Raw genomic sequence first — 23,276 nt, forward strand, 5'->3', positions numbered from 1 at the left:
ATTCCTAGCAACAGATCTAGACCGTTTAAGCCCAGTACATACGATTTTTACAGATATCTTTATCTAATCCCCATGGTAAAAGGATTTTATTTTTAATTTTAAATCTAACAATGTTTCATCGAAATATTTAGATTTCCAGATTATTTTTCTCCATTTATTTTTATTTTTATGTGAAGGAGTATTTCAAATTAATATTTTTCTGATATTTTAATATCTTGTTAAATTGATGTGCATTTTTATCGAACTGCAAGCATAAACCAAAACTGCCTTCGAAATATACATGTATATTGTACCTATTGATCTTGGTTAAGAATATCCTTCCGTGAGTCAACAAAATAGATCACGAAGAATCTTACAGTTGGAAATAGCAAAACAGGCTCCACGATTTGCTTAATTTAAATCTCCATCATATAATGATGCTTTCAATATCATATGATTATGAGTGCAAATCAATAGTGGTAGAGAGTCAGTCCCAGCATTTTTACAATTTTGAATTCCTTTAAGGATGCTACCATCGCAATATGAGTACTATCCCATACTTAATTTCAGAGAAAAAGTCGTTTATAATTTTGTATCCTCACCCCATACAGATACTACCTTTGCAATATGAGTTGTTATATATCGTGCTTAGTTTTAGAGAAGAAGTCTTTTATAAGGAAATTAGAGTTTTTTTCAATGTTAAGCCACTTTCATGATATAATACTTACTATAACTTTATAATTCAAATTCACTACATACACCAATTTTTATAGCCCTGAAAACATTATATTTGAGAATCCCGTCTCCCTACCGTACCTTATTTCGTACTCGACGAGAGTATATAGAATGATGTCCCTTCCTAAACACCTCTATGTAGCCACGAGGCCAAATGACTGAGGATGAAAGGGAGGGAGGACAGAAGAGTGGAACCCCATAAAGTCATTGTTAGTTTTACATCATGTAAATTGGTTTTACATTGAAAAACCTCAATTTCTTTACAGTAATACGCTACTATAACTTTAGTATGCGAATTTGTCTTTCTTACCGTAATGGTGAATAAAACAACTATGAATGTGGTATCTATAAATCTTAAAACAGTAACCAGACTTATTCAGTTTATTTAATTTATTCAACAAGTGTTGTAGTTCAGAACAGTTCATTATTAATGAAAGCGAGTAATCGTAATATTTATTGTATTGTAATAAAATACCATGCCTGTTGGCTAACAAAATGCTGGACACTAGGTCAAAGATTATGCTGAATAAGTGACAAGGGTACGATATGTGACATCCTTTCATCCTACCATTACTGTTGAATGGGGTCAAAATCACACACGTGTACCTGACAGCCGACAGATTTGTCAGTATTTCTGCAGGTGTACTACAGGTAAACTGACCTATTAAGTGTAAATGGCCGGATAAATTATACTAGTCAAATACCTCCGTTTTTTATTACATTAAAATTCAGTTGAGTTTGATACAACTTTGGAAAAAAGTTACATTTAGCTTCTAGTTGTAAGGTACATGTATGATAATATTGTATTGCAGCTATAATATGATAATTATACCGGATGCTCTGATACAATGATTCATTCATATACTTCCGTTCACAAACATTATAACAGCGAAAGTTTCTTGTCCTGAAATTGAAAGACTTACTTTCAAAACACACTGCAATCCATATAACTGTTGTCCGGGAGCGTTTTTAATGAAATCATCTCAGTCAGTGTATTTGTACATTGGCCAATTGCAAGTCACCTGAATACAACAGTATGATAATTTGGAATAAAATTTATTTGTTACATTTTATTGAAAGATAAGTATTTACATCCGCCCTCTTCATGCTATACGTAAAATCGAACTGAGAATGAGACGGATACACGTTTCTTTTTATCAACTTGGAATAGCAGGACTCCAATTGAGTCGCTTTTTATCATGCATTGTTACAGTAGATATTTATTTTGTTCTGACCATAGTGCTGTTTCGTGAATAATGACCACAGCTGGTGGGGATGATACAGTCATGAGCCTTCCTTATGAAGAACCGGCATTAAACGACAAGAAAAGTCATTAGAGACCTTGAGACTTTCAGAAGTTTTTTTCTATTTTTCTTTTTATTTATTTGGGAAATTCTTGTTTACTAGTGTATGTAACATGTAACATTACGGTCATTTAAGTCTTACGCCTCAATGCCCCAGGCTGATATATATTTTTACGAACATGAATTTACCAACAAGTAAACAACATCAAATATTTTCTTAACTCTTATTCATTTCAGCAGCTGTTTTCATTTCCATGATGTTTAAACTGATTAATATAACAATTGATCATCTGATCCCTTAACTGTATGTGATAAAGAGTACATTTTTTTATTTCAAGCGATATGTGAAATTAAAGTTTTTATTACGAGAAACGTCCAAATAAGCACCCTGCTTGATACACACTGGTTTCAAGTCAATATTCAAGGACCATGTTACACCATGTTACACAAAGTGAAACCATGCAAGGTGCTTTTTTAGAATTTGATTATTTGTTAAACCAAATTTTGTCGATTTTGTGAAAAACGTTCAATATATTCTGTCATAATAATAATGTCTATTTTAATTCATATTTAGCCCCGTGACGAGGAAAATATTGCTATTTCGATATTTCAGAATAAATATAAATATGTTGTTAATACTAATTATATCGTATAAATTATACTTTTGAATAATACTTTTGTACTCGCTTCTGTAAATAAAAGCTTTGTATAAAAAATTCAAACATCGTCTACACTTTTAATTGACCTAGTATTGTTCTCGTCCAGCTATCAAATTATTTAAAGGAGAAAAATATTAGATTTAATTAAATGAAGAACTTCTCATAATATAATTTCTAAGCCAAACAGTATTTTTTACTGTATACATTTTGATGAACGTACCCTATGTTCAAGTGACCGCATTTGTTGACCTACTAGTGTAATCTGAAGACTATGACAACCGAGAACGTCCGACTACGATCGGCATTCTATAATGTACAACATCAAAATATTTGATGCTGTAAATTTGTTGTAAGTAGGTGTGTATGGTCTAATAAACGGTCAGTTTATCCCGACCCGAGACACGGTTAGTGCACTACTGTGGATGGGTTTTGTTACAGTTGTCAAATCAGCACCAGATGAAAATGTGTCACCGGACAGTTGTAATTGATAACGTGCAGAAGGATGGCCATTTATCTTGTCATCTTTGATGCAGGTCAGTATATATTACAGTGCAGTGGCTGGATAAATGTGTTGAAGAAAGGTCATTTGTGTACGTCGGAAAATTCAATTTATCATTCTCAGTGGCCGGAATCTTTCTAAATGATGTGACAACTGACCTCTCCACCGCCCCTTGTGCGAAATTCACACTCGAATATACCGATGGACAGGAACTGACTAGGCTGCTCCAGACTACTTAACTCCAAAGCATTCCGGGCACTAGTGTCAGAACTCCAAACCCTGCTTTCCAGGTGCATCGTAAACCACAGAATCAGAATTCTTAAGTAGAAAATGAAGGCTTCACTCTGCGTCCTGGTTCTCGTGGCCTTGTTTCACCAAGGACTATGTACCTGTAAATATCTGCAGGGACGCAGGGAACACACAGGTAGGTCGGACACTGGACATTCTTATAGATCATGTCTATATTAGATTAACTAGTCGTCTGGGACGTAAATGTTTTGATATTTTGTGATTCCCTTCTGATACTGAAATCTGTAGAATTCCCATTACTCGTTGAAGTAGAAAAAGTCAACAAGAATTTAGTTTGAAGACTTTACCAGTCGCTCCGCTAGGTAATAGTGACACAACTATAACTTTTGCAATATCAAAATTCTTCCTGTTTAGTCTTTTTGAAGGTCGATGAATACCCAACTGTTCTATATAACCTTTGATGATAAAAGTATTGGGGTAGTTCAGCAAAACAATGGTATGAGAAAGGATACAGCCAAATACATATTAAACCGTTTGTTACGTCACTGTAACAGGAATAAGATTAATTAGATTATCTAATTAATTCAAAAAGTAATATAAGATTATATGTTTTGCTTTTGGTGCATATGCAATCAGTACTTTATTCCATATAGGACGTAGTTCAACGGACTTTTTTTCGGGATGTAATTAATTATTTTGGATATTTTTATCTTGAAGTAAAATTAGAATCTTTTCAGTGGTTGTAATGGCCTAAAGTGTAACTGTAGTCTGTTCCTGTTTTTGAAAGAGTAAAAGATATCATTTGTCAGCGATAGAGTATCTTACAAGTTTGAATGTCTCCTTAAAAATCGTATAATTATATCAAACTCAACTTTTCTGTAGATACTGAGATTGCAGACCTGCGGTGTTTATTCCATAACCTAAATTGAAAAGATTGTTTTCTAAACCTTTATTAGTTTTTCGATTTCAATATTGAATTTTTTTATTTGCATATCCTAAATGATTTAGAAACAGGCATGTGTAGATCATGTTAATATGTTCCTTTTTCGCAATTATTTTTTTAATAAATCATGTCTTTATATTTTGTGATGTGCCATTCACCATGTGCAAATGTGAAAAGTTATAGAAATGTATTTCCTTATTTTCATGTACAGTATCTATAGTAGATGTTTTCCGCATTTGTGATGAAGGTGTGGACAGGACTGGGATTAGAACTAACCTCACTGACCACATATGACAGCAGTGTAACTCACTTATAACGTTGATGGTTATATAAACTCCATCACACGACAGATAGGATTGATTCATCAGCAGCGTGCCTTGTTCTTAATGTTGACAATTAATGCTTAGATTTTAAGTACATATTTGGTTGACAGAAGAGTCTACATGCAAATAAGTCTGATGTCATACCAGGAAGTTATAATAATCAAACACATTTTATCAATATTCAAAATTATTGATATGGAACATACTATATTTAGACTACTTCAAAAGCATAGTCACGTAATGAAATATTATGTATGTTTATACTAGAATTCTTACAAAACATAAATATGTATATCCATGACTTTTTCCGAAAAGAACATTAACACATTGATATGACATATTTTATAAATTATTTGCATAAGATATGTTGAAATTTGATTAGAGATATTGCGTAAAAAGGGTTTATAATTTCACAAGTAACTTAATTGGTTTTCATTGATGGATTTGTTGACATCTTAATGTTATTTCCTCTCTTTATTTATTTTGATTAGGCCCTCTCTGGATTTTTCATGCGAGATATTCATTGGTCGAAAATATGACATCGATAATTGTATGTTTAAATCAACATGTTATAACTGGAAATTTTCCTTACACGTTTGACACGTAAGAGGTTTCAATTGACGAAGTTTTCATACTACAACTTGTTCTAAAACATTTCAATTCTATGCTACATTTCTAAAGGATAGGTGTACATATGCATTGGTGAATCTACATATTAGGACAATGAATAATATCTCATCTCAGTGCTTTAAATAATAGGGTTTTTTTAAGAACCTCGCCCAAAGTATCATTCCAACAGTCAGAGCTTGTGCCTTGAGAATATATGATACACAAGAAATCGTGAAAACCACCCTTGACGTATGCCAAAATGATAAACCTATTGCTTACCGCTAATCTGGTAAAAGATGAAACCACTCTAGCAACTTAGATCCTGACGGTACTGCAAAATATTATGTATAATTTTCAGAGTTCGGCCGTACTCGGTACCTATGTGACTTTCCCATTAGCAGCAATGGAAGCAGAGCAGTCATCACTTTCGAATTCGGCTCCAAGTTCTCAACCTCAGATTGTACGGAATGTGAATGTACAGCTGATGGAATGCGCTGCTGTGGGTTAGTAAGGGTATCAAAAACGACAAGATTGTGTGTCCTGAAGTTTCAATAATAGTAGGATTTGTTCCTATTGTATTCAAAAATAGAGTTGTCATATATTTCCGAATTTGTTGTATATTACATGTATTACATGAAGACCGATGTGATTGAAAAAGTGTAAAAAGCTTTGTATCGGTACCCAATTCCATATTTTATTAAAAACAAATACCTAGTATTTCTAAAGAATGTGTATGTCATGTATTATCAGGGACAACTAATTCGACCATCTATGTTAATTTGTTCTATTGGCTCACAGAGCCTGTCGTTTATCAGGGATATCACAGTAGTTTAATGCGGTAACTGTGTTATCTGTATTATTGTCATATTTCGTTTTCAGTTTCGGTATAAATTCTGGGACGCCAATCTACGCTCCCGATGGCTGTCACGTAGTAGCCGACGGATGTAAAGCCCGAGTAGTATACAAGTCCGATAACCGGACCGACTGCTACTCTCAGACCTATGGCGGATTTAACCGTCGACCGATGAATCCGTTCGCCGGACCATTCGACCAATTAGATATGTTCGGTGGACCCGGTATGATGGGACCACGACGGGGCCAGGCAAACGGCGTAGAGATGGAATCTGAAGGTATCCTTCCTATGCTTTTGCCATTATTGATGGGAGGCATGCCACCAATGGGAGACGCCAGCCAACCACAACCAACTGGAGGCCAACCACCAATGGGACCATTAGGCATGCAAAATCTCCCGCCATTATTCCGTATGATGCTCTTGTCTAGCATGTTTTCAAGTTAACACGTTCCAGTGTAGTGTACCATTGTTATTCATCCCAAACATTTATTCACCATTGTCACAAGGTTTTAAAATATACATACGCATTTTTCTGACGTTTCAAGCATTAAAGTTGAATTACTGTATATATTAAAAGGTATTTCAATACAAAAAGAATTTCGTTTTAAAATGTCTCCATAGCATTAGTACATTTTAGAAACGTGTTTTTACATTCCTTATTAATCAACATATGTATATATTTTGAAGGAAAAAAATGCAAAATCGAAACGTTCAGTGAAATGTGAAAATGGTATGTTTGGCAGGTGTTTATAGCTGACTAATACATGATTAACATGGATTTGTTGTAATTTTCTTTTTATATCCATAGCAAAAGGCATTGATTATGAGTACTTGAGCTATTGAGATATTGTTGATAAATAAAATATGATTGTGAAATCTCTTTTGTAACGTTAACGTTTTCATTCCGTATTGCTTGTGAGTGATTGACGTGAAATTTTATAATTATTAAGCTTTAAGATATGACATTGAATATATAAAGAAAATTAAGGTAGACCGTCCCTTCTGGTTTCCTCTCATGAATTTCGTTCATTTTTTGATATTTTGATTTTAAGTATACCCTGATCACAAAAACCGCATAAAAATCATATGTCACCGGGTTAATTTTTCTTCCAGGGTTGCTTAAAGATATGTACAAATGACTTAACAATCCGGATTTTAAGGATTTTTAAATAAGTAATATTTCCTCCCTGTAGCATCCCTTAACATATAAATAATATGCCTGTAACATGTTCATACCTTCAGTAGGTGTTATAGAATTCATAACTATATCAAATAAGCTGGGTCTTCCACAATAAAACGAAATATCGTTATTTTAAAATTAAGTCCGGACCCAATTTTAGTGAAAAATTGCATCAAAATAGTCATGTTTTCTTTTTTTCTGAAAAAATGATCTCAAGAAAAATCGATTTTTTAGAATTTCCATGAAGATTGGCTTATTTGAAATACGAAAAGCCAATAAAAAGTATACCTCACCGCATTATTTTTCAAATTATGACCGATTTGCTTCCTAATACCCCTTCAATTTTGGCCTGAAAATGTTAAAAAATAGGAGAATCCGTAGCACTTTTCAACGTTTTATGTTATTCATTTACCCTTGTTAGTTTTTACCGATTGGCACACCTTTAGATTGATACACTTCAAGTAAACACTCGAAAAGGTTCTAGACGAAATACTTGCTCGAATGCCGTTTTCAGAAGCGAGTTGTAATAGATGGGTACGGAGAAATAAAATACGTTTGCCGGGATTCGGATAGCGACGTAACAAACGTATGACGTCACAGAAGGGACGGTCTACGTTAATGGCGAAGTAATGATTTGTATTGCCATCAACGTATATAGTCAATCAAGAAAATTAATGGCGAAGTAATAGTTTGTATTGCCATCAACGTATATAGCCAATCAACTTTGAACAATATGACCACTCGGGTTATCTATAACTTTGATCATTGAACTCATATCAGTGCGGCCTTATGCCATGTTGATGATATGGCTACCACTTAAATATCATCATCACGCGAGGTATAGTCACCCATAAACGTTCACCGTAGGCACCAAGTTTACATAGAATAGGATTGACTATGCCCTGAGTTACACTGGTGAGACTCTGTTGTTAAGTTACTTTTTTCCCATTCGATATGGTTGTTGGGTTGGAATATGACCCTAGATGTGCAACTTTCCGCCTTTAGCAATAAGGTACTAAGGCATTAAGTGAGGAAGTTAAGTGGAACAGACGCTTGTGACAGATAATGGTAGTTAGGTATCTACTGACTGGTAAAGGTGTCAGACATTGCCCAGGTAATGGCGAGTATTATGTTAAACAATGATAGGATGCCCCGGGGCGATATTGGTAATGCACCGCTGTATCTTTGCTACATGTAGTAAAGGCTTCATGTTATTAAAGGGACATGAACCTAAATTAACCATATGAATTTGAGTAAAATACATATTTAAGACGTGTCAGATACCTTACTAAGAAATATATATCAATTATTGTGCAAATGAGTCAAATAAAATAATTTTAATAGAAATTCCATCTTGCTGTATTTTTAACCGGACCGGTCGAATTTCGTAACGATAGTATAGTAGTGTTGAACTTAAGAGACCTCCCACAATGCACTGCACAATCTATTTTTATCATTTTTGAGGTAGGTATTCCCCACGTTTTCCTGTCGTTTTAGATAACCGATCTAACACGAGATGGCCGTAATCAGCCACCATATCTTTGTAATAAAATATTCAATAAACATCTGAAAACCATATCTAAGCATACAGAACAAATTATTAAGGTTCATGTCCCTTTAACACGCGTACGTGAAGTGTAACGTAATCAGAAGCCTTAAAAGCTTGTCACTGCTGCGGACATAATGTATATATATTGTAAGGTACATATAAAAATCTATTGATTTAACCACGACTTATCTTAGTTTAGGACATTTTGTGATCAAAGTTTGAACAAATGATGATGCTGATTAGTTATTGTTAATCCTATAATGTTGTATTGGACTATACATCCATTTTATAAGCAGATTTCATCAAATGTAACTTCAGTAGTTTACTACATGTCGACATGGTCGAAAAAAATCTAAATGAAATTCATTACACATCTACTAACAAAGATATAAATTACTTGTAGTTGTCTAACACTGCTGTCAGAAAAATCCTACTTTGTAAGTCATGAAAAGCTAGATAAACGACCATCACACCTGTGATCGGTCAAGGTAAGTGTTCGCTGTGTTATTGAAGATACCTACCACCCCAATGTCTCATTCAGAATAATCGTGAAACGATCCTAGTGCATAATTCATTTTATTAGGACAAGGCCTGATATAAAGAAAAACAAATAACATTTTGAAATTATAAAATCAAATAATGTTATTTACAAATGAAAACAGGTATTTGATAGAAGTAGTAAGGAATTGTGCGACAACATTTCTCAATTTAATGAATAATATATATGCATAGTGTTCGTTTGGTTGTATGTACATTATCGACATTGTCAATCAATTTCGTTTCGATAACAAAGAAGCAAGCAACGTTTATTTACTATTTGATGATATGAGCGATTTTCATTTCGTCCTGGAAAAGTATTATGCATGTATCTACAAAGTCCTGAACAAGCACTGAGCTTGGTGGGTCATAAAACACCTACGGCGTTCACCTACATTGTATCATAAAACATGAAACACGTGATAGAACTGTTTAAAAGTGCAATTACCCTAAATCAATCATTACAATTTAAACTAGTTGTTAGTATATACAGATAACGGTTTTTATAGTAATGTTTATCCAAACCAATTATATTTCGGGAAAATGTAAATCTGTGCCGTACTAAAAGTATGATTAAACAGCAGTATTTCTGTATGACTTTTCCTAACCGGATGTCAACGAGATTAACAAATATGGCCGATATTTACAGGTTTTACTAAATATAAATTAAGTGGGAAGATCATATAATTAAGCTAGAATAGAAAGAATTATATAGGTGCATTTTTAACGGGTTTACAGTTTTAAGGCTTTGAAAACAAAATCGAAATACGCATATAGATTAGTCAATATTAAAATTTATCTATTTTTTTTTTTCATTTTCTAAATACTACAATAAACTTTTTGATTTGCCGATTCTTTTTCTTCATACCTTTATGAAAAAAATATGAGAAAACACCACGTAATCTTGACGTCTTAATGGAAACGTAAAAGCTAAAACAATTAAATACATATAAATGCTTCTGATGTGTTTATCATTTTTATATACAAGTACATAAAGAAATAAATCATAAATTTTTCAGCTACTTATTTTAATTAAACACTTATTTTAATTTCCTTTTTGCAGAAAACCCCTGCCTTTAATATATTATATAACCGATATATTCGCCTAAATAAAATCAGTCAATGAGTTTACTTTTAAATAGAATAAGTATGCATGCAAGTATGTCAGAGAGGTCTCATAATTAAAAAAAAAGATATTCCTTAAAAAAAGTTAAACAGTATTACAAACCCACAAATTGACAACCTTATATGCATATTGTCTAGTCATATACCACAAGGAAACGATCCCTACGTATACTCTTCAAAAGATCTCATAAATTTTAACAAGTTTAAACTTCAATATACTATAACAGTAAGGTGGCGATAATGACATGTGCTCAGGTGATGCAAATATCACTACTCGTTCCACAACAACTGATTGTATTTTCCTGACACCTATAGGCAATTACTTTTCTGATAGGTAGATGTTGGGTTCTGTCCTATGGCCAAGACATACCCAAGTCTATGAAAGTGGTAGTTACTGCTCCTGTTTAGCGCACAGTATACAGGGAGTGGGACGACTGGTTCGCCCTTTGTCAGTATAATGTGACCGGGTGGGGTGTGTTGCTTGGCATGCTTCAGTGATATAGCACTATCACGAATATACCGCAGTTTCCCAAAACACGCACCACACATTTCATACAAGCTACACATCGCATAAATGGGAGATCGTCCTTACATGACCCTGGCTGTTAATACGACGTACATTTAATCGAACAAACATTTTTTTCTGATAATGTGTATGTTTCGCTTTGGCCTCTTACTGACCAAATAACGACTTGTGTTAATGTGTTATGTTTGAATACTTTTGTTTAAAAAAGCTGTGCAAATGACACCGCAGTCATTGATAACGGGACACAATTCAATGTTTGTCATTTACAATATGATTACATTGTACGTTATATGAGGGTAATTGCAGTTGCACTTATATTGACAGGAAATTTATGTTAAAAAGATTAATTAAACATGATATATTTCTATCATTTTCATGGCTATTATCTTACCATTGACCCTGATTTCTATAGTTTTGCACTTCCGTTACATGCAGGTGCATCAACGTACTTTGATATATACTGCTCGCAGATGTTAACGATGTTGTCCTAGATCCACCATATCATGTACCAGACATAATGTCTAATAATTTAAAGATATTTCGCAATCAGGAAAGCGTTCATCGTCTGATTAATGTGACCACGTGAGAATCTGACACAATCAACGTGCATGAGATCAGTTTAATTATTCATCATGTACATATTATGTTGTATTTATCATCAGATTCGGATAAATCTCAGTGTCATCCGAAACTGTAAAATACAGACATATCATCGATTTTATGCGTCGTTTGTATCATTACATCTTGCATTTTTCTATCAGCTATGTAGGTTAAAATCAATTCTATATAATTCCCGATTTTTTACTTGTCAAGCTTCTATAAAAACATGGTAACATTTATTTGAAAATACTTCCACAGCAAAAACACGAATGATAAATATGAATATGCAACACAGATCTTATTATCCAACTTGGCACCACAAGGACGACAGTTCGGAGTTGAAAATGGACCGGCGCATTGCAAATTAAGTTTCATACGACGTTTCTCGCTATTTGAATAACAAACTGTATAGATAAAGCCTTTCGTCTGATGTCCAAATTACATTTGTGGTCCGATCCGTCAACAAGATGGTGGAAAAGAGCCACCATCTTGGATTTTGATAGTACTTAAGTTTGTAGATTACATAGTTTATAGTTGACCTTTGAAAAGTAGGTAGAGAAAAGATCTTTCCATTGTCAGACACAGACCATCATTTTGTGGGCGCCAAGATCTCTCTGGGATCTCTTGTTATTTTATAACGTGTATAAAATATAAAATATATATTTTTGTGAAGGATATCTTTCTTTTATATAAACACCGCTACTGATACAGTAAGGCAAATTATGTTTAACAAACACCTAGTGACTTTAATGTACAATCTCAAAGGAAAAATATTTTACTCGTGATTTTCAGGCCGCAAGTTTTTTTTCCATCAAGGGGATTCTTACATTTTAATTATAATCGTTTAGAGGCTAAAGTGATAGATTGGTAGGTGTTGGCGGTAGCTCAATTGATTTCGCTGTATATCTGCTTTTGCCCAGTGACATATCTTTAAATAATACCGACTATTAATATAACGTAAGTTCAAATGTATCATTATGATTTAATTAATTTCTTCTGTTGTATTATTACTGTCTACATTATTGTCACAGTTTAATGTGGTTTATAAAAAAAGTTTAAAAGAAGAATTTCCTGTTGTTATATTCCAATTATTATTTTTATTGTGTTCAATCTGGCTGTCATGCAGCGAGCACTCTATTTATCATGGCTTGAGACCAGGATGCAGTACAAATGTGTTCCGAATTGGTTTTCCTGTTTCGCACGACACTGTGTTGTCACATGATTTCACTGATAACGGGTCACACCCATCTCCGATGATCTCGCACCCAGGAAATGTGTGAATAGCGCCTGCTCGATACCCGATCCTGAAAGCATAAAACAGTATATTTTTCTCTGCTTTTACACTGTCTTGCACATTCATTGATAGATTGAATTGAATCATCCTGATTCTAATTTTAGAGTACATCGACTTATTTTAATTAGCTGTAAATAAAATGTTTTAATCGTACCTGCTGCCCCACTGCTGTCATAAAATGCGACTAAATATGGTACTTTATATTAACGCTTCTTCCTAATGTCTCCATTGACATCACCTAACTTGATTTGAGCATTCGCCCCTGTGATAAAAAGGTTTTGGGTTTTGTTTCCTCACCCAGAAACACCATATAATATAAAAGTACAACTTCGCTAGCTAAGGGTACAGAAGTCTCACATTCTGATTGAATACGGCTATATTCAGGCGACCAATGAAAACGCAGAATCAAAATAAAAAAAATAAAAACTGAATCGAAGTGATAGTAGTGACCTACATTTGTAAATTGAAGCGTGCCATGTCAGTCAATTATTATAATTTAGACCAGCGCTAAATGAAGTACATGGATACGTTGCTCTTCAAACAGATTGGGAAAGTAAATACGTGCGTGGTTTCTGTTTCTCAAAGTTAAACAAATTATGCAAAGATAAAATGGGATCTTCTGACAAAATTGGACACTGATACATGAAACACGAAAACCGGTGTTCGAGCTGACCAACAAATGACTCACAAACTTCTTTATCTTTGGTATTTGGAATCTGTCGCAAACAACATGTGCATTTTGTGCATTTCAAAGGACGCTGTCATTTTTCAATCCATACAACGATGATACGAGCTTTTTCATTGGTTGCTTAGTACGTAAATGGAAGGGGCGCAACTGTGGTGATCCAGCAGATGGCTCTGTGCGGACACATAACTTTTGCAGTAACATATGCCAAGGGTTCGGTATCGTATACTACTGTACTCTTGGCTAGCGAAGTTGATAAAAGTGATAGTTTATGCTCTTACCTAACGCTCAGTAGAGTCGAACGACTGGTTTGTTATGAGAACATGTATGTGATCGGTTTGGAGGTGTGAATCATATGAGATGGCGAGAGTTTCATTATTACAAGAAGACACAAATATACTGCACCATGCATACAAGAACTACCATCCTTAAAGGACCTTAGCTGTTAATAGGACGTCTTAGCGTCAAGGGGGATGAGGTTATGGGACGCTTATGACATATTGACTAAAATTAAATGCCTATACGTCTGAAATATTTCGGTATCAATTGATCAAAATAGCTGATAGGGAAATATTGAATCATATTTCAAAGACTGGCCGTTCTATATTCGGTTTTTGGATATGAATAACATATTATCTATATGTTTACCTTTGTTAACATGCTGAAATATTGAGATTTTACCGACCTTTTTTGCCGTTGAGAAAAAGGGAAATGATATAATACTTTACATATTTTATACTTTACTTATTTAATCATTCTGATTATTTTACCTGATGTTTTTCTGTATTCAGATGACGTGTATCCATATGCGATAACTTACCCACAGCAGCTAAGTCCATGCTTCGTGCATGAACAGCGCTCACAGGAAGCCGTGACGAAGTTTGAGCCCACCTCCATTCTTACCCCATTGAAAACACAGAGATTACGTACCTCTCCTGTCACTGTCAAATGACAAAGGATTCAAATAGACACTTACGATATTAAAATGAACAATTTTGTTGAGTCAGCTTTCATTGACCATGGTCCTCATCTCCAACAATAAATTCACAAAATATTGAGATCTAATTGTAGATAGATTTTTATTTGTACGACGATATAACGATGGCTGTGATGACATCGAACACGATTTATGCGTTAATTAAATTGAGTATCATTATTATTCAATGTCTAGAATTAATCATGTACTTACTTAAGGTCTCAGACAAAGACTTGGAGATATAGCAGTAAGCAGTCGTACCCCTAATGAGGACATTCAGCATGCATAAAGCAACAAGATGAGTTGAGGTAGCCATGGTGTTTACGTCCTGTTACAACATAATACCAGGGGGAAACACATTTACAATATTGACTAAATATATCTACATGGCAGTATGGTTGTAGCCATATGAATAATTGATTTTCGATAGAAAAATAATTTTCAAATAAAACTTGAAGAGACTAAGTGCCTTGATAAGATGTTTATGATTATATGAGATCCGTAAAGCTGTGTAGCAGATTGCTCGCTACTAAATTCGGAACTGTGTCTCAGATCTACATCCAAAATCGATATGACATATCAGAACAGTATAAACTCATACAATTCAGGATGAATATCGTATAGCCTGCTATTTTCACGAGTAAGATATTTTCCAAGGATATTTGATCCGCGAAATTTTCATAATGGTTAAATTATATATGCTACATGTATGTGAGCCAGATCGCGAAATTGGAATCCGTTAAAGATCAAGTCTTTGTTTTTATCTTTATTTACCTGTATAAATATCCGCCAATACCGTGTAAAATCGGCATATTATTAATATTTGTATAGAAACTTAAGAAACTCGTATATAAAATACCCTTTATTAATTGTTTGCATTTATTCTATATTTAAGATGCCAACACACCATAGAATTTGTCTGTGTCGCCTATCATAATCATTATATTAAAACTAATTGATATTATGTTATTTCTCTAGTTGGTACGTAAATTGTTAATAAAACTACATGCTCCGACTCGAATTTTATATTTTTCTGTTTTAACATATAATTTAATGGTATTTTAATATGAATATGTATGCACATTATTTGTGGTTTCTATGCAATTGAAACCAGGTGTTTCTCGGAAAAAATTCACAAGCTACATAAAAGTTATTAACTTATCATGTTTAATCATTTTTCGGTGCTTTTAGTAAAATAAAGTAACATCGGAAACCCTTATCCAAACGGACATTTTAATGCCTACTTACCGGTAATGAATAGATATAATTTGATAGATAAAATTCCAAAGTCATATATAACAAAAGACATTACAACCATTAACGGTAATTTATGAAACAAAACTAACAGGATCCGTGAAAGTTCCGTAACTACAGGAAACTTTGATATTCAATATAAAGTGATTCATCACAAAAATGATGTAAGCGTGTCATATTAACGGTCATAATTAAATCAAAAAATAATTTTGAAATAACAGGCTATCATGTAATATGTAATCAATTATTATTATTTATTAATAAGCTTTATGGTTCATTTTCCTCGCTCGGTATGTAGTTTTAGCTTGGATTGAATTAAAGAGCGAATCTAGTAAAATAAAAATGAATAATTTGCCGATGATAGTTTGGTTTGGAGCATCCTCCTGATTATCTGTCTTTAAATTATTTTTCTGGTTATAATTTACTGATTCTGACTCAAAAATTCTTGAAGTGTCTTTCGTATGTAGTGTTATCCCTTCAATCCAATACTGTTATATTTCTATCACTTAGTCTCACTCTTCATCAAAGTGATTCATAACTACACATGTGTTAAATGGGGAAAAATCATGTGATAAACTCAATAACAGTTGTTATCGTTACGGTTTCCATACCTCACTGTGTACACGCCACCTACGGTGCCTTTGATTGGTCAATTCCAACATCTCTCGACTCCGATTGGCTTTTAACTTCAGACTACTTTCTATAGCGCATTTTATTTTAGAACATTGCATTTACTGTATTACAGGAAGTTGATTATATTCAAAATATCGAATAACATGATATTGGCTCACTATTTAGGTACATTACTTTACAGTGAAAAGATATCATGACATGTAGTCGAGAAAGAAATGATCACCACGGTATAAATATAGAGTAAAGTTATGGGATAAACAAGTTCCCCAACGCATGACTATTATTTATCACGTTTATCTAAACTCTCGTTAAGTAATTTTCAATTTCTTAAACTACACTCGCTAAAGCTCGTGTTTTTTCTCAAAATTTGAAAATTAAATAACTGGAATTTGATTAATATGATAAACAACAGTCACCTGTTAGAGAACCCCTATTTATCACGGGTAGCAGTTTTACACGACATACTTGGGGTGTTTGAGTTCCGCTATATGGATATCTGCAGCTGTGAACCTGTGATGTAATTACACGCTCGTTTTTATAATACATTTTATTTTTGCATTTCGTAGAGCTATCAAGATGGACACATGCTTTGCTCTATTTCGCTGTATGGACACACTATAGAGTGTTGTCGGTGTGGTTGTCAAAAGAAAAAAAAAGAAAAAGCAATTTAACAATTGTCGAAAACATAGCTTCATGCATTCTTTCATCCTAATTTGTCCACACATATTCAGTTTTTCACGGTTTATGTTAAAGGTCTTATTAAGGATTTGGATATGTAAATTTGTAATTAGTGAATTTGCAACTTTTCATTTTATTGTAAATCATTTATGACATAATATACTTGTGAGTTTAGACATATAGATAGATAATATACAACCCACTAACGAAAAGCTGTCAGATGTGTTGACAGAACGTGGAAACGATGCCGGCAAGACTTTAATCGTGTTTTTATTTATAGATTTAATCCCCTATATGGTGATAGATTATTCCAATAAATGCCACGTGTTACAGTAGCCAACAAGGGCACTGGTGCATACATTACAATAATCAATATATATATTAATACATTCATTTTGATATAAATAAGATAGAGCACGATTTCCTCTTGTCTCCAAAAGTATTAAAGAGAGGTCGGATTACGAAATACCGTTTCAGAAATTGTCTTAATTATGGACACCGTTCGTTCTCTCCTAAAGATTCATTGTGATACTTTTTATCACTGGTATTCGGAATTTATTTAAAATTGATGAAAAATAAACTATATATGGCATGTTTTTACACAATGCTATATTTATACAATAATGTAAATGATTATGAATTATTTAATATCTATGTTTACTATTCTCGTCTTCTATTCTATCGTATTTTTTGTTGATCATTTTTTTTATTACGCAACATAAGTCATGGTATTCTGGAGTATAATTTAGATCATGCTCTGATATTATATCATGCTTATGCCATTGTATCTAACAATAAAAAGGATTTTTTTTTTCATTTCAATCCTTTTCATATATGAATTGTTTACAATCTGTTCATGTTGTTTCCCTTTCGTTTTAGAAGTACATGATTGTAAACAAGTATGTACGTGTATGAATTATTAAAATATGAACATATTTTTCACGTTGTTGAAAAAAAAAGTTTTATCAGGTTTTGTATCGCAAATAGAAAACATTTTTTATCATTTCGTTTATCCTACATTATAAAATTTATATATATTTTTTTTTTTTTTTTTTTTTGCTAAAACATGGTGGAGTTACAGCTATCATACTTAAATACGACAAATTTGATTTCGATTGGAACAATGCAAACTCACGCATTCAAGTGGATGTCGTCTTCATCTTTAAAATTGTACTGCTTAGTGACAACTATTTTGCCAAAAGTTAATTGACAGTAAAAATGTCGAATACCTTGTAAATGGAGTTGACTTACGCCACCTGCAACTCTTCTATTCCTTTTTCAACCAACTCTAAATTATGAATTATAGATTCCTGCATACGATTGATCGTTCAGGGTTAGGAGAGCATTCTTCCATGTAACCGTCACTTGGTAAAGTAGAATTGAAAATGTATTTAACTTTGTTGTGTTGTTATTAATCGTTGACAGAAAACTTGAGCATTTTATGTAACTGAGATATTTCGTTATTGTTTTGTTGTTGTTGTTGTTATTGATGTTGTTTTTAACTTGTTTTGGATGACAATAACGTACACCTAATCTATTGACGATTGTCCATTTTAGGGCGTCGCACTCATTAGATGTACATGTATGTTTACATGTTTAACGAGATAATGATGTATTGCGCCCTGGACATGATTAACGTAGGGGCGATGTTTGTCATGCATGGTTGCTATATGCTTACCATACCGAAATCTTATATATCACTAATTATATTAGCAATGCTAGATACACTTATAATCTTCTTTTAAAGTCTATAAATTATCATTATGACAATAAAGCTCTTGTTTGTTTCTGCTAAGACAAGCAGTCGTTGAATTAAATCTCAACTCTTATATAAATGTACATGAAGTAAATATATTGTTCGTGTCGAACCATGTTCACACGCCCTTCATTGATTCATATGTTCAGTCTATAAAGCTGGCATAATTAAAAGATGCATGATCTAACAAGATATTAATAATTTATTTATAAGTAAAGTGCATGTGGTGTGAATAAATCAGATTAAGATGCCACTCATTTCATGAAATTGACATATATCAATCTGAGATATTAATGTTGCTTTAAAAAATTAAAAACGCCATAGCTTATTTAAATTGTATTTGATATTGTATTACAGGTGTGCTCGTGACTAAGAAGCAGCTACTACAGATTGTCATTAATACCTGACAAATCAAGTCCGTATTCCCGACAAAATAAGTATAAATTATAAAATTCATATAATTTGTCATTTTTTAATTGTAGAAGATAATTGCTACCAATGTTACGTATCATTATTTAATAGCCTACACCTGGCTTACTATTTATATTATGTGATATATTTGATTCATCAAATGGAATCACAAAAAAAACAACAACGAAGAGTTTTTCGTATATTAACTAGCGACTGATTGGTCAACTTTTACATGCACACAAATTACTTACTATGGCAACTCCATTGGTCCTAACGACTGATGCTTATTAAAGCTTCCAGTGATTGCTTGATTTATTCAGTATTTATTTTCTCTTTGTTTTGATAATTTAGTATGAGTAATATAATAGCATTATTCTTTAAACTATTATACTTTGTTTTTTTGGGCTTCAGTGAGCGGTAATCTTTACCTGGACCTAATACTAAGACCTATCTATAATCGTATATGTCTGTATGTCATTTATGTTGTCACAAACTTTCGGAATAAATGTCTTGTCGTATGATATATGTAATGTTTTAACATGTATTTTGGTGGACATTTAAGGAAATGTCCAAAGATTATGTTTTACTGAATTCTCTATATTATTAGAAACTCAGTGCTGTTTTTGGCGATTTAAGGTAATTACCTTTCAAAAAACGGAATTATTGAGTAACATTTAGTAATATGATTGATGAAAAAATATTTGCGAATGCCAATGAAACATACTTACATATAATGATAATGTCTGTGTGAAGCCTTATTTATACTATTTATTCAACTTTTAATTAAATAGTACATTTTGTATATTTATCCAACATCAAATCATAAGGAATAGAATAATATTTCTTTCAAAATAGATTAAGATATATAAATATATGTTAATTTCATAGAAAATAAGATATTTATACTGTCATAAAATCGTATGGTTTCTTCGGTGTTCAATCATTCCAGTCACGTGATCAAATCAAAATCAACAACCATTCACAGCGAAAATTCACACAATACATACATAGTGACGATTCCCATAAATAGGACATTTTAATTGTCAATAATCGAAAATACATTTTATTTCATATAATCCATTGTTCTGTCACGTGAAACCGAGAACTATAATTATTGCACAATTTACTCCTTGAAACGTTTTGATGTATTTCTTTCCTTGCCTTTAGATGAATGAAAAATTGCTGTATGATCCCTAGGGTCGTTAAACTCCTGGTACTAGATACCACCAATCTCTGGTGATGACAATGCCTGTCACAATGATATAAGTAAGTAGCCATCTACACAGTATTGACCACGACAACACACAGTAGTTAACATATAATTAATACTTTCTGTTCCTAGTACCAGCTTCAGTGTTGCTCGTACATCCCTTTGTAGACCGGTACCATTCCACAGCTATACGTTCAGGTAATGTATCATATAAAACAATTTCCCTTTGTAGAGATGCTTCCCTACTTTACAATGAAGAACCGCCCATTTATTATTAGACATTTGTATATTTTCATTTAAAACTGCGCTGGGATTTATTAGAATTAGTGAATATTTTAACTTGTCCCAATATATTGCCCCCCTCACTCAACAATATATAACAACCTAGTGTCCAAACATCATCTCCTGATTTTATGATTGATGTTAGTGTATACAGTTATGGGACTATAATTAACGCTATTGTTTCTTGTCACATAAGGGGCAGATATACATATATTTATGTCATAATGTACGGTCATTCTAGTTCCTGTCTAGGTGTCACAGTGTTAAACCATATAATATTTCCTGCCGGAGGAATCCTAATGAAATTCGACCACGTCACGTAACATGTATTAACGCCAATTAAATGTGTGCTATAAACGTCTTAATGAAAAGGCCTGTCAGACATGCAAATCAAAAAGAGATTAGGGGGGAAATTATCATTCGAAAACGTGTATTTATTTGTTGGAAGTCTTTATCTAATGTTATGAATGCAAAGATGTGATTTCGATCAGCATAAAACAATATATCTTATTTACTTCCAATGATTTGCGATACACGTTACAGAGTGTTTAAACTTACCAAACCATTGTCTTTGTTAGATTTAATAGCCATATCTCGTTTATTATCTTTTACTGAAACGAATGCCTGTCCATCATACCACGTGTCCTATGGCAGAATATTAATATAAAAATATAAACAGAGCAGTATTTTGCTTGCTGACATATTCAGTTCAAGCGATTCACTATCAGATTGATTTATGCTATCGACACCCGATATATCAACTACTATACCTTCAACATGTCCTTACATTGATTTGACTATGTTTCAAAGCTTTGAAATATTTGATAAATTTATCGGCTATGACATGACATCCCTTCAACTTCAAATGTCCTTTTTTTAAACACGCGATGTCTAAAACGAATTTCATGGGGAGTTTTTAATGTTGGAACGGATGTGTCTATTCTTAGATAACAATGCAGGATTATTGCAGGAGTGACACGGGTCAACATGCATTACAATATAATCCTACATGTACGGTGTTACATTGATATATACATTCTGTAGACTGGGAAGATTTCCTGGAGTTGAACCCTTACTTATCAAACGTGTGATTCATGAAAACGAACCTTTTAGCATCCAATATGGTAACATAAATGTCCGTTTGATGCGTTGGCTTTGATTATTGTAAAGGGTTGCAAGAGTATGTATATACATTTTTGTCCCAATAAACGACGGCTATGTCCATCGCTTCTGGTCCTGTCCAAATTTCAAATAAAGGTTGGGTCACTATGTTTTTTCGACAAATCTAGTTATCAAAGTATTCAATAAATAGTTTTTTGTTTAATAAACATCTTTGCTTTCCAATTATTTCAAAGGTTTCTGTCTTGCAAGGTAATCTATTATAATAAAGTGATATCATTTTAACGTCTTTCGCGTTCTATAAAAAGTGTCTGAAAATAGTATTTGTCTATCAAATATAGCAATATTATTTATGATCTCTTTTGCATTTTATGCAAAGTCTCTGGAAGCAGAAGTGGCTTATCAAATATAGTGATATTATTTACCTTTTTTCGCATTTTATGCAAATTATCAGGGAGACGTGTTGGCCTATCAAACAAAGCAATATTGAACAGGTCGAGAACATAAATCACATTGTTACCTCATTTTTTTCATTTCTCATTTTCATAGCATCATGTTGGTCCAAAATAACTTTTAGACATGTCAATGATCTTACGAAGATTTTGCATATTCTGAAAACTTGATAGTAAGATTGGATTTTTGACAACACATTTTGATAATTAAAACTACATCAAAGCTTACGATTAAACAATCACGTGTAAGTGTTAACATGCTGCTAAAAGTAATCTGTCATTTAAATTGACAAAAAAGTTAAAGTATGAATGTGTCAGCACCATTTCAAATTAAAAAATGATATTCATGAATATTGATAACTCGTGTTGTAATTTAAAAATCGACTAAAATTTTCTTTCAATGTATATGTACCATGTTTTTTCCAAGATTGCGTGCTACGGATATCAATCCTCAATCCTGTCATTATATCCACCCGTAGACTATCTAATAGCATTGTCTCACTGTGCGACATCTTGTTTGGAAGCTACGCCAAAGTAATGTGAACATTTGATGTACTACTAAGAGCAATAAGTTGATCGAAAGTACACTGTATTGAGGTTGACGTTAGCCTGTAATTGGTCACGTATTTTCTCTTGAAATGCCTTCAGTTTGGTATGGCGTAGTCGAAGGTTTTATATATTGCCAGTGACGGGAACCCTTTTACCCTTCAGTTATCGAGAAACACGAAATTTGTGCATCACTCTGGTAAAGTTTGTTATTTGATTCTTTTGAACAATATTATTTTGATGAATCACGTTTTAACTATATTTGTCCGTGATTTGTATAACGAATTTCGTCGGTGAAACGGAATAATCC

The 23,276-nt window shown here is 33.0% G+C and overlaps 2 protein-coding genes across 2 annotated transcripts; one reads left to right on the forward strand and one right to left on the reverse strand.

Moving 5' to 3' along the window:
* Positions 1-3,381: 3,381 nt before the first annotated feature.
* On the forward strand, positions 3,382-7,033 carry LOC138321161 (uncharacterized). Its single transcript, XM_069264628.1, has 3 exons — positions 3,382-3,600; positions 5,659-5,803; positions 6,180-7,033. Exons 1-3 carry the CDS (start codon positions 3,507-3,509, stop codon positions 6,595-6,597), a joined length of 657 nt encoding a protein of 218 aa, XP_069120729.1. The 5' UTR covers positions 3,382-3,506; the 3' UTR covers positions 6,598-7,033.
* A 5,775-nt stretch (positions 7,034-12,808) lies between these two features.
* On the reverse strand, positions 12,809-14,952 carry LOC138322456 (uncharacterized). Its single transcript, XM_069266483.1, has 3 exons — positions 14,839-14,952; positions 14,470-14,590; positions 12,809-12,974 (listed from the first exon to the last, which is right to left on the reverse strand). The coding sequence occupies exons 1-3, from the start codon at positions 14,939-14,941 to the stop codon at positions 12,812-12,814; spliced, it is 387 nt and encodes a 128-aa protein (XP_069122584.1). The 5' UTR covers positions 14,942-14,952; the 3' UTR covers positions 12,809-12,811.
* Between the last annotated feature and the right edge of the window lie 8,324 nt (positions 14,953-23,276).

This window comes from Argopecten irradians, chromosome 4, assembly GCF_041381155.1.
Source record: "Argopecten irradians isolate NY chromosome 4, Ai_NY, whole genome shotgun sequence".
Lineage (NCBI taxonomy): Eukaryota > Metazoa > Mollusca > Bivalvia > Pectinida > Pectinidae > Argopecten > Argopecten irradians.